The 15453-nt window shown below is 41.7% G+C and overlaps 1 protein-coding gene across 3 annotated transcripts in view; it reads right to left on the minus strand.

The window, feature by feature from the left end:
* dock11 (dedicator of cytokinesis 11) overlaps positions 1 to 15453 on the minus strand; it is a 54902-nt gene that overhangs the window by 18907 nt on the left and 20542 nt on the right. For 2 of the 3 annotated variants that reach the window (XM_020100232.2, XM_020100234.2), the window contains exons 13-31: positions 12909 to 13031; positions 12731 to 12813; positions 12294 to 12416; positions 12111 to 12187; positions 11358 to 11542; positions 10617 to 10682; positions 8352 to 8444; positions 6452 to 6575; positions 6226 to 6338; positions 5967 to 6050; positions 5718 to 5807; positions 4891 to 5012; positions 4725 to 4794; positions 4125 to 4250; positions 3801 to 3872; positions 3350 to 3496; positions 2346 to 2429; positions 942 to 1053; positions 532 to 570 (exon numbers count right to left, since the gene is read on the minus strand). In XM_020100232.2, the coding sequence (XP_019955791.2) occupies positions 532 to 570; positions 942 to 1053; positions 2346 to 2429; positions 3350 to 3496; positions 3801 to 3872; positions 4125 to 4250; positions 4725 to 4794; positions 4891 to 5012; positions 5718 to 5807; positions 5967 to 6050; positions 6226 to 6338; positions 6452 to 6575; positions 8352 to 8444; positions 10617 to 10682; positions 11358 to 11542; positions 12111 to 12187; positions 12294 to 12416; positions 12731 to 12813; positions 12909 to 13031 (1933 nt within the window). The remainder of the gene's footprint in view (positions 1 to 531; positions 571 to 941; positions 1054 to 2345; positions 2430 to 3349; positions 3497 to 3800; positions 3873 to 4124; positions 4251 to 4724; positions 4795 to 4890; positions 5013 to 5717; positions 5808 to 5966; positions 6051 to 6225; positions 6339 to 6451; positions 6576 to 8351; positions 8445 to 10616; positions 10683 to 11357; positions 11543 to 12110; positions 12188 to 12293; positions 12417 to 12730; positions 12814 to 12908; positions 13032 to 15453) is intronic. The other variant, XM_020100233.2, reaches the window with a different exon arrangement.

Consider the following 15453-nt stretch of genomic DNA (forward strand, 5'->3'; position numbering starts at 1 on the left):
TATTAATGTGTTCATTCAGTAGAACAAGTTGCAATATATATGCAGAATATCCACAATCCCACATAAGACATTCATTCAGACAATACTGTTCCCACACCACAAAAGGAGAGGAATTAAGATAATTCATCAAACATTACATACACATATAGATGTGTAATGTAATGCAGAAGTTTTCCAAATCAGAAAAGAGAATGACGGTTTTAACTGAAACAGGAACGTAGCTGAGAGTAACCTTCTTTGCATAGAGTAGACACAAGCGAGAGAGAGAAGTGCAACTTCCTGTCCAGAGTTGGCTAATACAGACTATCAAGCATTGAGAGCGTCCGTTCCCACAACAGCAAAGCTCCTCCCATCTACAACACACAGGCTCAAGCACATGAAGGCCTCGGCCTAGAGCTGGCATGGCTCTGAAACTGGGAAACCGAGGCTGACAGGATGGCAAGTTAGTGCAGGTCAGAACAAGGAGGTTTCACGTGCGAGGGAGTTTGTGTGCGGTAGCAAACGCGGTATGGTGCAGTGAGCATCACCTACCTACAGGGCCAAAAAGCTCCGTCGCATACGAAATTAAATCTGACCACAAGCAAAAACACACAAACACAAAAAAAAAACAGAGAGGGAGGGAGGGGGGGTGGTGAAAATAAATAAAGTGGAGGTAAAATTGTAAACACATGCACAGCAACACAAATGTTTGTTCTTCACTTGTGGTTGTGGAACAGATGTTGGATAAACTCGTTGAGCAGGTATAGATCAGCGTTAGGACACGTGTCAGGTGTGTTTGGCCACGTGCTTGACAATCAACATGTGAATTTATGGGGCACACAATCAAGCTGGGTGATAGACAGGGCCTGTGGTGGTGGGTGCAAGTCAGAACAAGGTCAGTGAGGGGCTTGGGGGGGTCATGTGAGAGCGATGCTCGCACATGTTTGCAGGAGGAGTCTCACCTTGGACCCGCTGCAGCTTCGTGCGCCCGAAAGCCATGGGCAGGTTGAGGGGGATGAAGTGCTCATGGTTGCACAGTGTCATCAGGAAGTCAAATTTCATTTCAGTCAGCACCTATATATATATATATATACACACACATGAGCATTTTACCCTCAAGTGCACATGCAAACATTTCTGTCAAGAGACTAATGGCTAAATAAATACAATCCTCAAAGTTGCAGATAGAGCTTGTCAAAACAAATCCTGGTTCATTTATCATTCAATGTCAAATGTGCTGACCAACACAAACAGAGATAAAGTAAGAGATGGTGTACAGGATGTCATTAAATACACAACTTTCTTTCGGTTAAAATCCTGGCTGTGTTGTGGGGGAAAGTCTTATTAGCCATCAGATGTCTTATCTCCTTACAGTGCTGGTTAACAGAGTAGTTTCTAGTTATTTTGTGCACAAGGACATTCAATTTAACTCTACATTTTCCCGAGCTATCTGGGTCACATCATTACGAACAATTGATGCACTGATGACATGATGGATCAGTGTCTGTGGTGCGGTGTAGACATTGTAGCGTCTGTGGTGAAGCTTGAGTCATGCAAAACTGTAAGGGTTTAAGTGGAATGTGATAAGATGATGCGATCAGAATTTAGCTTTAATTTCCAAGATGGACAAGTGCAAAACACATGTATCCCCACCTTTCAAGCCCTGCCGAAGAATTTTGAAGCATACATTTATATTAACAGACCCTAATAACGCAATAAAGCCACTAAAGCAGTTTTCAGACTTCAAACTCTGAAGAAAGACCTCACAACTTGGTCTGGAATTTGCCTTTCACTTGCGAAAACAAAAATCCCTGGAGCGCTCAGATGAGCGTCGAAGCAACATGCAGTGGCAGGATGTTCCACTGCAGGATCACATGTTTATTGTTGTTTATAGTTGTTAACAGCACATCGACACTCTTGCCAGCCCTTATCACTAAAATCACATCTTCGGTGTATTCATCTTAACATTTGTTTTCAGTTTGTCATTTAAATGTTTGGCCCACGATCAACTTGCTTGCAGTGACTCCTCCAGAGGATCTCCATCTGTGTTCTCACAGGTGAGTATCAGATTATCCGGAGTGATGCATGTCTGATAGCAGTGACGCAAGGCACTCATCTGGCAAATGTGAGTAATGTAGATTTTATCGTTTCATTTTTATACTGATACGGACCTGTCATTGCTAAGCACCCATTCAGCTGAAGATGTTTTTTTTAATTTAATTAAATTTATTATTATTTTCCATTTTCCCATGGCTCTGCTCCTTCATACACAGTTTTCTTCATACTTATCACTTTACAAGTTACACCTACAGCACATTTTTACCATGTTCTTTTGTGCACTGGGCCACTGAGTCAGGGGCACGTACCTTGGGATCTTTGAGACTGAAATGACACATGTAGTGGTTGATGAGGCCGAAGGAAAAGCCCCTGTTCATGAACGTCAAGCACCTCTGAGGAGAGAAGAAGCTCAGTGAGGTCACATGCCCATGTGTACACAGCTGCTGTAAACCAATACTAAAACACATTTTTTAAGGCTGGGACCTTCATGTAAAACAGAGCATTATTTATATTCACTAGATCCAGATTTTTATTGGATCTACTCAACATTTCACACGCTCACTTTTTTAATACAGATCCAGAAGAGATTACTCTCTAAGAAATCAAGGAAAATGTTGAAAATCTCGCAATGTTAACAAAAGTGTTTTTTTTTTCCTGGATCAGTCCCCGGATCTGAGATTTCCCCTGACCCATACCACACCCTTCCCCTTCCAAGTGTCATGATAATCCATCCAGTAGTTTTTGTGTTATGCTGCTAAATGGTCAAATTAAACAGTTAACAGTCAAAGGGAAATAATGGAGAAATGGTAATGTTCATGTGAAAGGAAATTATCCTTTTACTGAAAATGCCGATTTAAAATCTGTATTTTAAATTAAATTTTCACTCTTTTTAAAATGCATTTTCAAATTCCACTATTTAATTTATAATTGTATCTTAAATGCTGTATTCCCCTTTTTATTGCCGGTTAAAATCTAATTATCAAAGCCTTTGTAATTTAGCTTATTCATAGATGAATAAATAAATTAGTAAACATATTTATGAATGCATATTCTTACTGTACAATTACTTATTTTTAATTGGTATTAATTGATAAATTAATTTATTACTATATCCAGGACACTTGAAGAGACATGCATGAAGAAGTTGATATTCACAAACAATCTCAGATCCGACCTACTGAAGAAACATTATCTTTGACAGTTTGAAACAAGTCTTCATTTTAGATTAGACACATTTGTTTTTTCATCTCTATCAAACAGCCTTTAGTGCATTCGGTTAACTTGGTCTGATATTTAATTTGCATGTTCAGACCTTGATCAAACTGGCCAGGCTCAGGTTGATGCAGCGAGCTTCCTCTGGGATTTCCATGTGGCGGATAGTGATATGCGGCATGACCGACAGAACGAGGGACTGGAGCGCCTGGTGGAAGCTATCAGGAAATCGCTGGGCCCGTGGCATCTAAAGAGGTGGGCGGGGAAAAAAACTGTAACTGGATCACGTAAAATGTTTAAAATAAAAACATGGTAAAAACATGGATACACCAGGTCAGTTTTTCATTTTTTAACAGCGGAATATGAGCTATTACTTTACTCAACATCTGGCACTGACTCAGAGGAACTGTAGCAGACATAAGCCTGGGAAATATCTAATTAAGTCAAGGAATGTTTGATCTGCAAGCAATACAATTTTAATTCAGTCCACACCACATCTGGACCTGAAAAACATGAAGGGCCAGTTTTAACTATAAGAAGTTGATGCTGACCTTCATGCGGTTGCCCTCTTGCAGATACTGGGCCATGGACTTGGCCATGGTTTCAAAGAAGAACCAGGAGTACTTAAGACAGGGATAAATGAGGATTAGAGTTCAACTCGTGGGTGTTAAAGAATATGCAGCCTCAAGTGAAATCTAGTGCAAAATACAAAGGCGATGAAAAATATGAACTCTGACATTTTAAGACATCTTCTGTAGAAGTGGCTACAGGAGAAGTGAGCAAAACTTCTCTTTTTATAGACAAGTGTAGCATCTGCTGTCCTGAGTTGGTACTGCAACTAATTGGGCGATGGAGCCCGATGCAGAGGAGACTACCTTGAGCAGTTTATTGCTGGTGTTGAAATCCGCAGTTTGCTTAAGGGTGGCTGTGACTGCAGTAGCCAGCACCTCGTGTGTGGCTGCAGATTTTCCTGAGGCAGGGTTGTTGGTCAAAAACACAAACTGAGGACAGAAAAAAAAAAGAAGTGAAAACATACAGAATACCTGGAAGGTTTCAGTTTCACTGATTCTCTCTCTAAAGCCGTTTTTAGACATGATCGCTGGAGAATGTCCACACAACTGGGCCCAGACTTTTTCTAGATGCCTTTCGCACACATGAAGAACACAGCAGGAGATTTTCACATCAACACCGGCGTTGGACCTTCTCATTAAAAGATTTGACAAGTACAGCACTGCCTTTTCATCCTGAGATACAGTATCTGTCATCAACACTCATGAAGAAACCTCTGGAGGATCTCCAACTTCATTCTCACATGGGCCCACTCAGACTTTTGACTGGGAGCTGGCCAGTGGAACTCGGGGGAATATCCAAAGCCTAATCGGAACAGCCCCTCTGGATGATTTCAGGAGATTATCTCGAGTTCAGTTCATGTCTGAAAGCAGCTATATGTCAAACGCAAGAGCCAAATGTGTTACCTTGACAAAAGAGCGTAGGTAGTGTTCCAGTCCTTCCTCGTGGCATCTGGAGACTATATGTATGATCACACTGAAGGCACAGAGCAGGGAAATTATTCACTGTGAACATCATTGAGCAGCAGTAATTAGAAAGCCACACCACATTTCACACAAGTGGACAACTGACCGCAGAGAGTTGACTGCAATCTCGTGGGCTTCTTTACTGGCTGCTGTGAGCACCTCAAACAGCTGCATCAGCACTGTCGGCAGGAAGTTGACGATGACATGAGTCTCCATAGCGTGCAGGCACTGAGGGAACAAGGAGGAAGCGAGAGAAAAACAAAGATTTAAAAAACTGAATGAAAAACAGCCCCTTCCTTGGAAAAAAACACCAATACCTACTGAGTGTTGGATTCAATCAGTATTCACTCCCTGGATTTAATCGGCTCGGATCAGCTGTGATGAAACCGTGACTGTGAGCAAGTTATTTGCTAAGACAGCGAGGTGAGTGCCTCCGTTGTCATGACTTTGAATATGATAAACCAAGTACGGAAACAACGGCAAACTCCTCTGCCGGTAATCGCACATTTTCAGCAGGTTTACCTGTGTTTAAAAAAGGCATTTATTCCAGCTAATATTTGTGTAAAAGAGGTTTGATTAAATAACTACACATTAGCAGAAGATGCTGATTCTGATTTTTGGGCTCCTCAAGAGCCTGACGAATCACTGAAGGCTACTTCATGACCATATGTGTCTCCGTCATCATTTCACAACATCTCAATTTTGTTTCCTCGCACTTTGCACACGCTACACTGCTGATACAATTGGCCTTTTACCCTCCATGGATTCAGTTTTTCTTCCCGAGTTTAATTCAGTTTGACTTATAAATTCCATTTGACTCCTAAACAAGGTGCTTCTCCCAGTTTTGTCATTGCCAGACGAGCCTGGTTCTGACAACGTGTGAATGAATGAATGTCACTTGTGTTGTAAAGTGATCGCTCCTCCTCATCTCACCTTCAGGTATTTGATCAGTTCAGCTTGGTTGCCCTCTGACGTCGTCCTCATCAGCTGGCAGTGCTGGAAGAATTTGTGTAGATGCAGGTCCTGGTGGACGAAACAGGACAATATCAGTGTCATCCACACACACACACACACACACACACACACACACACACACACACACACACACACACTTCATCTATACCAGCTGCCTTCATGCATACTTTACATGTGAGTGAAAGAAAAGGAGAATCAGTGTTGTACCTGAGCATATATTGTTGATGCTACATGGGTCCTCACTTTGAACAGCGACTTGGCGTTCTCCACCCACTTGATGTCTGGTTGGGACTGTTCAAAGAAGCAATCAGATTTTATCGTTAATGTTAGATTCTCTGGGGAATTCATTCGCTTTCATGTGACCTCCAGGTATTTCCTATGGCACTAAAAACTCAAGATGTCATCCGATAAAGGTTGGGATGAAGATAACTTTAGTTTCCAAGGCTTCGAGTGGGTACGGTTCTACCTTCTTGGCGTCCTGACACAGGTATCCAGCGGGCAGGGTGGCGGCTACAGAAAGCTGAAGTTCTAACGACTGCATCCTCCCGTCTCTTAGCAAAGGCATCCAGGAGTAACCCACTATGAAAGATGCAAACAGAGGACTTAGGCTAAACATTCTATAAATCAACTAAGCCATTTCACTAACAGTTTGATGTTTTTACTCAACAGAAAGCAGTATCCTTTCTCCTTACCCAGCGTCTCCACTCCCTCCCTCTTCTTGCTGCTGGCCTTGCTGCTGGACTCACAGCTGATGTGGTAAAAGCTGAAGAGGATGTGATGTTTCTCATGCATGTGCACTGGCAGCTCAATCTTAACCTGCACACGGATGAAAAGTTCAAGCTTAGTATTCGCTTTAAGTCAGGGGTTTTCAAACTGTGGGAGAGTTAGCCCCCCCCCCCATTTTTTGCTGTTGCTATACTTAATGTTGCATTCATACTTAAAAAATGGTTGTTGAACACATTTTTACACATTTCAAACATCTGCGCTTTTATAACATCTTATTTATATATTTCAAACATCTGTTTTTTCAGAACATCATTTTTCTTTTTACACATTTCAAACATCTGTGCTTTTTTTAACACATCACATCACCACAATCGCGCCCCCCTTGAAGAACTCTTGCGCCCCCTAGGGGTATAGTGATATAGTTTTATTCCTGTTGAGACCAGAATAGTAATATTCAAAATGAGACAGATGCATAACAAACTGAGAACAGCTGTCAGATGCGAGTATCGGTGTTTCTACCAGTTTCTAATTGGCAAAACCCATCGCTAGAAGGGCTTTTATAAAAATATTTAGTTAAAAGGACAAATAAAATATAGAAAAAGTTACGACAGAGGCATAAAAAAGGTGACAAATACAATTTACCATAAACCAAACATTACAGACTAGATATGGGGGAAGGGTTGTTGCTGAATTAAGCAGGATATATTTGGTGGCTCCTTTTAAACCTTGTGAAGTTGGCAGTAAATCTTAAATGATCAGTAAGGATACAGTTCTACTTTAAGACGGTCAGTGCATCAAAGCAACGTTGACTTCACACAGTCATGATGAAGAGGTTGTATCTCTCTTATATAACTTTCCTATTTGGATTAAAATGAATTTAAAAGGGTTAAGCTGTCGACTGTTCACAGTTGTAACTACCTTTAACTAAAACACACCTTGGCATATATATTTGTAGTTTGTGTTTAACTTTTAGATCCATTAGACACATGATGCCGTGTATTTCAGTGACAGATATTAGCCACGAGGGGGCAGCAGTAGCAGAGAATTTTCCTGACATATTGGCACATGCTGATTTCCTCACAGGATATGACAGTCAATTGATTCACCACGAATACACATCAGGTTTATGACATAGATATGAGTCACTCAGTCTATTCAAATGTGTCTCTGGGTCATTTATAACTTTATAAGACTATAACCGCAAAGTCCCAATGAAGCTGTCTGTGTCCTGACTTTCTTAAATGTCAGATTCCTCCGTACATTAATAATAAAAATCAATTTATATAGCGAACGTATATGTGCTCAAAGTCATGATCAAATATGCTAAAACTATAAAGATCATCGTTGTCCTGTGAGAGCAGACATCCTCCATGATGTGACTGGAAGCTGAAGCATGTTGGGGGGGGGAAATCCCAGCGATCGTGCTGCTGTGTGTGGAGGCCCTCATGTGGGTGTTTGAGGGGACTCTTAAAAATCCTAATCGGTTTGACATCAGGGCCCTCTGTTCTACCTCTCTCTGGCTGTGTGTGTGTGTGTGTGTGTGTGTGTGTGTGTGTGTGTGTGTGTGTGTGTGTGTGAGACTGCTTGACCAGTCAAGTGTGAGATCACAGCTCTACCCCTGAGACAGATTTATGGGATTATCTCAGCGGTGGCTGAGGAATTTGAGCACTGAACACACACTGTACAAAAGGTATAAGATTCCAGGGAGTTCTGAGAAAAAAAAGACTTTTCTCACTGTTGCTCCAGATGCACATTTTCAATAACCTGATGTGTACGTTCAGCTTTTATTGAGCAGATGGAATAAATCCCACGGCTGTAAGACTGCAGATATATTTAGACTATAGTTTTCAAATGGGGTCTTCTCACCTCGTCGTAAAACTCCGGGCTCTGATTGTGGTGTAGGACGGCTGCGTAGGTGCTGCCCGTGAAGAGCGAGTCCCCCGGCTTGCCGTAGATGCACTGAAAGGCAATCAGGCAAGCACATCAGTAATTCAAGTGTTTGATGTCGGGGCACAGCAGTGAGTAAGTGCTCAGCAATCTGTGGTTACCGACAGTCAACGAAAGTGGAAAGAGGAATTTTCAAAAGCAGAGGATCCAACTAGACAAAAGGGGCAACATCTTGAAAAATTATATAGATTTTGATGCATTGCACAGCACGTTTCATTTACACATTAGTGCCTTCCCTCCTCTGCTGGATGTTGAAAACAGAAAACCAACAAATACACAACAATTACACAACTTTGATTCCACATGTGGACACTCAAATACTCATTTTTCAGGCATTAGAGGTTATAAATGTCGGATCTCTCATGAAAGCACCTTCAAACACTGCACAGCCAAAGTTTGGTGTCAGAGCGAAAAAACCTGTGTAACAAAGTCATTAGGATATTTCTAATGAGGCACAATAAGGAGAACGACTGGTCTGAGACTAACTTAGGATGCTAACAGTTGTAGTCGTCTCTAATGAACAGTAATGAGCAGTGCTGGCCAGAGGAAGGACAGAGTTCTGGAGGCAAGTAATTGAAAGTGAGAGTGATAAGAGCCAGGATGAAAAAACAAAAAAAACAAACAGCTGGAGCCTCTGCAGGGGGATTTGGATGAGCCATGAGGATGGGAGAGGCTCTGGGAGAAAAGGGGACAGGGTTCAAATTCTCATCTCACACAAGAGGAAGAAGCTGGAGGTGCAGCAGTAAGTTAAAGTCAATTTAATACAGCACATTGCACATAATATTATGGGTGTGTTCCCTGACATAAACCTTGGAAAAAGGAAAAATATGACAGGAGAGAATAAAGAATATGTACCTGATGGGAAAAATAACCACAAAACTTCATTTAAAGACTGATGTACTTTTGGGCATCAGGCAGCAAAGAAGTATTCGTACGGCAGGAATCTACTGTGTCTACCCCGATGGAAAACCCAACACAATGCAGGGGAGGTCTGATGGGAGAGTTGATTACCCAACTCAGGAAGAGGGTTGAGGTGAAACATTCGGGGGAAATGCCTGGGATCTTATCTGTCAAAGCCGTCATGTCTATACATGTACTGCACCACACAGGACTATAAATCAACACTTTATACTGGTTGCTAAAACGTTCTGCCTCGCTGTACCAGCCAGTGTGCGTGTGAGTGGACCGTGTTAATCAGGAGCATCAAGTGTAAATGTTATCGGGCGGTGGACATGAAAGAAATTGCGTCTCCTTCACTCGCTCTAAAAAAAAGTGAAAACAACTATCCATGATGCGTTGATGACTGTTTTCCAGCCACAAATATTTGAAAATGTGTGGCCGGAGAGAAATTATGAGAAAGGAGAGAAGAAGAAAGAAAAAAAGAATGACCATTCATTATCCTCTCTTGCCAGCTATAATAACCAGCTACTCTTAAGCTTTTCCTTGCTCCTTTTCTGGCCCCTCAGCTGCACTTGAGACTTCCACTTTGTGAAAAGCAATAAACAGAAAAGTTCATCATGTCTGAAGCTTCTGAGTATGATTGTCTCAACATCACGACCATCGATCTTCTATCTTACGCTTCATTTCCTCTGAACAGAAGGAACTTAACCTGGACCGTATAACATCTCTTTTCCCTTTTACAGGAGTATGTATGGGGTTTTTCCTATCTTTATTGAAGAATGTGGTCTCTGTGTTTGAGAGCAGAACTTATTGATTCAGCTTCACTCCCACTCAGATATGCCCTGCTTGTGTTTAGATTTCCTGTCTCCAGCTCTTCTCCTCGAGCTCACGCCGCTTCTGTAATCATGTGAAACATCTGCTCTGGAGTGACAGGCAAAATTGTCAAGGGCTTGTTGCACACACAAAAAAAGAGTAGACGAAAACGTCAGAGCGCAGCAGAAGCTTCACAAGCACACAGAGGCAGCATGAGCATGAAATCCTAAGGCAAACTTAAAGACCCCACTCTTGTTTTTGAACGCATTACGTATTTATACATTTTGTCTCTGTAGCTATGTTATTCTCAAACAAGCCTTGGTGGATTATCAGCATTTATTCTTAACTTATATTACACCTTCAAGCAACTGACCTGTAAATAAATTCCTAAATCTCAGGTTAAAATGAGTGAATCACTAAGAGACAGTAGCTCATGTACTATATCTTCTACATGCAGTTAGTGCAACTCACCTTTAAAGGGACTGCGCCTTCTTCATCTGAATCCTTGAACTGGATGAAGACGGCGATGTTTCTCGCCTGGTGTGGAGGAAACATGATATCAGTGAGAGTGAGTGGTCCTCTGGGAAAAACCGTTAAAACTAAGTGGAGTTATAAAGTAGGAGTTTACACAAAGGTGGAACAAAAGGAGGTAACAAGTAATACAGAATTCTTTGGTGAAAAGATTAGACTCCCTTTCTCTACATTTTATTTGTGCAGCCCTGCAGCTCATCTAACGACAAACTAGAAACGAAACAAACTAGAAACAGTCCTCGGAAAAATAGGTTGTATTAGTGACCACGGACGTGCATTTCTATCAGTACAACATCTGTAGGTTACCAACAGTTTCTGATGGAATGTTTGGTTGAATTTTTTATTGAAAATAAAGTGCAGTATAATAAAACTAAAGTTAGTTAAAAATATAAAAATAATACAATTCCACTAGAAATGTGATAAAAAGATGCAAGTAGTCTCAGTGTAGCCTTGAGCTACTGGACTGTTAGAGTCCAAGAAGTTCAATGCACATAGGTCATCAGTTGCCATATGCCAACAAATTAATTTGACCATTTTACAAATAATGTATTTCATTTAAACTGGTTTTGATGCAGAAAAGTATGTAAAAGATGGACTTTAAGTCCAGTGCACAGTTTTCATCATTCCTTCCCGTCATTATTTCAACTCATCTTCTGTCCAGCTTCGTTCTGAGGCACACACCTTGGTGAAGGTCTTCTGGTTGTCGTATTTGAGCTGCAGGGGATAGATGTAGAGCTGGTTCTTGTAGGTGGTGAAGGGGTAGTTGTACTTGGCCTCGTCAGGGAGGAACTCCTCGATCTCCACAGACACTCGTTCGCAGCCGTCCTCGAATGGCTTGACGGGGATGTAAGAGGAAGTCACCGTATCTGGCAAACAATACTGATAATTATTACAAAACCAGCGGAGGCCTTGCAAATCATATGTAAAAGATGCAGGATGTCATGAATTCTCCTTTATTATACCTTGCAACCATCATATGCACAAAATACAGTTGTGCATATTATGGTTGCAACCTTAATATAAATTATTTTTATTTTGTATTATTTGTATTATTTATTTTTACATCTTGTTTTACAGATGCACATAGACACTTCCAGTATACTGTACACCCTTTATTTTACTTTGAGGTTTTATACATACACATTACCGTGCCTGCTATGGTTGAGATTGTTGTATTTTGTATAGAAATAAAAAATAAATTAAATATAAAGAAGATGAAAGGAAGGCATTTAAAGTCAGTGCTGTAGATCATTATGGGTGACTCTGCAGCAAAATGTGTTGTTACACTTTACAATGTAAGTTAACAGTAGGGATGGGGCTCCTTCATATTTACATTGTGCAGTGTGTTTTAAAGGCAGGCATTGAACTTTGTGTGTGTGACCATTGTTATAGATAGAGAGGCAAATGTTAGACTAAGGGGAGTGAGATACATACTTGAGAAGTCAGGCGGAACACACTCAATCGTGACATTCAGCTGTCCAGGGATCGTCTGAAGTTTGCTCTTCTCAGGTCTGATGGGGAACAAATACATTCAACACAAGAGGAAGATGCACCAGGAGACATTTCAATATGTACAAATGCACAGGCTAAAATAGCGGAAGAGTGGCGATGACTCACTTCCTGATGTCGGACAGCAGCTTGATTATGTCATCGGTGGAGATTTTGCTGCTGTCCTGGCGGTACAGTGGAGAAAACTTCCCGTCCATGTCCAGGCTGCCCTGAGCATCTTTGAACACCTGCCTGGAAACACAAACATGGCTACAGTTACAGGTCTAAAGGCTTTAAAGCTAATGTGATGGAGCCCCATGCATGTACTCTTAGTTAGGCTGCCTGAATATTTATTGTATTATATTTACTGTTTGTATGTGTATAACATTAGTGGTACACAGGGTTGGGAAAGTCTGAACAGCCTCAAATCTCAGAATTTGTTTGACAATTCAGATCAATATCGAAGTGAAACATTTACAGTTCAGTATTTTCTTTTCAATGAAGCTGAATTCCAAAAGATGAATCCAAACAGATGTATTCCTGGGTAATATGTATCCCTGTCTTACTTGGCAGCCCAGGCAAATGGCATCCTGTACTGGCCCAAGCGCTGGCATGTCTGCTTGGCAGCTTTGAGCACCTTCTGAGCAGTCTGCGGAGAAATGGGAGAACAGAAAATATACAATCAATATGGAAGGAAAAGGGGGAAAAGAGAAGAAGCGTGTGTAAATGAGGCAAAAAGCACACCTTGTTGATGTCCGACGTCTTGATGTACGGCTCGGCACAGTGGGTGATGCCGTTCTGCAACACCTTCTCCACGCGGGCCACCAGGAAGATGTCTGCATGGGGGTTGGTGACGGAAAAGATACCCTTGAAGACAGAGGCAAAGATCGAGTGAGGAGGAGGGTAATTTCCTTTGGCAGACTGTGACTTTATACAGATGTTGATTTTGGGTTTCTCTCTCTCCTCGTACTGACACAGTGAAAACTACAAGAAAAAAACAGTTTCAAGACTGACATTAACCTAGCAGAGCGACAAAAAGTCCAAAGTCAAGTGAGAAGCACATGAGCACAACAAAAACAAACAAATGTGTAGAATTGCTGCTTTACAAATGCACATGCATCCTTCACATCCATGCTGACTTTTGCCCACAATGCCACAGTCCAATATTTAACAAAATCCAGTCATGTAGCCAATTTGCCTTTTAAAAGCTTATTTATTTCATTTTATTCACATTTTAATTGCTAAAGCTAAAAACTACGAATACACAACTGAAATGCAAAACGCTAAAACTGTCACTGAGACAGTTACAGACTGTGTAACTGGCGTGTTTCCCTCCAACCCTCCCTCCTCTTGGATTTTTCCGCAGAGAATATAAAGAGGAGAGGTGGTCACATGAGGGACATGCGCATGTAAGGGGAAACGTCATCACAGCTGCTGGGCCCTCAAAAAAATTCAACTCAATCTAGAAACGTGTTTTCACTCTTAAACTCATCAGCTGCTTCCCTACAAAGTGCAGGGGGAAGTGGCGGCTGTTAGCTGAACCTATACAGGAAAACCACATGTCGCTATATCTATTTTAGATCTGATCAGATGGTGCCATGTTGAAGCTTGTGGTGTCAGTTCACTCAAACAGACAGAGCCACGCCGCTCATATCATAATAACACGTAGAACCTCCATGGAGATTTTTGGGAGCAGAAATTTAAAAAAATATTGCAGTCACAAGTACCAGGAAGTTATTTTAGAAATCATAAAAAATTCAGCACGAGTAATAAAACTGACGGAGGAAGCCGCTGTGCTTCTCAGAGGCTAATGCAGCTTTAAATCAAAATAGATGCAGACATCAAACTGCACATTAATAATAAACGTCGTAGAAGAGACTAGCGTGGTGCGTGTCAGACAGACACTCTCTCTCCGTCTATCCTCTCCAATCCGAGCTTCACAAGTTGCACACAACCACACACAGCTGCTTCTGGTTTCAATCTTTCACAATCAGGATTTGTTGCTATTCATTTTAATCACTGTCTATTTTGCACACTGGGGAAAGCAAAAGCAGCCAAATTCAACATTTTTATTTGCCTGGAAAGCTAGTAAACATTGTCATAGATCCACTGTACGACTGCCGGTCTGTAGCCGAGCCAAAACTCATGTGTTGGAAATGCGCGTTATGTAATGAAACTGATGCAGACAGAGGCCGCAGCCTCTAGAGAGCTGATGATGTGGTAGAGAGATATAACAAGCGGAGGGAGGCCTGTCCTTGGACCACACCCAGTGCACCTAAATTAAACTGAGGCCAGCTAAGCTATAATAGCCCACTAATCACAGAGGTAGAGCGTGCTATGTTTGTACGCATGTGTTTGTGTATAATATGTGTGCTCTGCTCACAAATGGCGACCTGAAGAACATCACATTAAGTCCATAAATCAGACAGATGAAGGCTTGGGATAGTTTTCAAACTCAACCTTCTACCAGATAGAAATACTCGATCTGCTTGTTTCTCCAATACCCCGCTATTCATCTTCTCACCATCCAGTGGTTTCAATCTCATCCCAGTCAAGTCTCTTGTCATGGAAGAAAATCTGACTACGTTTCATAACCACACCGCTGCTGATTTACAGCAGGAACATGTCTTGAGTGTCTTAATCAAATTAACGGTGCAGAGCAGCCAGGGGTGAGGAACACAGAGCGCGTGCACAAGATCTCACAGCACCTGCAGGAGTTTGCACGAAGGCCGGAGCCAGGAGCGACACTCACATGGTCATTATTCTTTCCTAAAAAAACTTCAAATACAGCAAAAAGGAGTGACAAGAGATAAAGCATTACATCAACGAGCGCTAAGCACGCATGAGAAAACAGGAAAACCAGAGGTCTGAAATGACTTGTGAGCTGAATGAGCTGAACTTTAAAGGCTGGACGTGGACCAGGCATTATCAGGAGACACACTCACCATCTGGAAAAGCTACAATGACGTGAAAACTATTATCACCCCTGTGTTATAAGAGTTCTCTGATGTTAGGAAGAGGGCAGGGAATCCATCAAGTGCTCACTTATGACTCGTCCCACCCGGGCCAGCTGCAGTAAGAGTGCGAATGCTGAAATCTATGACAATTCAGCACACTGCCACCTCACTGAGCTGTGGAAGGACTGAGGGCGGCATCCAACCACAAGCTAACCGGGCTTGGAGGGTGTAAACAATGTTCCACTGATGATTACAACCCAAACCATATTTCAGTTGGCTGACAAAAATCCTCCAATACGAGCCTTTCGCAGACATGCTCTCTGGATTCCTGA

This window comes from Paralichthys olivaceus, chromosome 22, assembly GCF_024713975.1.
Source record: "Paralichthys olivaceus isolate ysfri-2021 chromosome 22, ASM2471397v2, whole genome shotgun sequence".
In the NCBI taxonomy this organism is placed as follows: Eukaryota; Metazoa; Chordata; class Actinopteri; order Pleuronectiformes; family Paralichthyidae; genus Paralichthys; species Paralichthys olivaceus.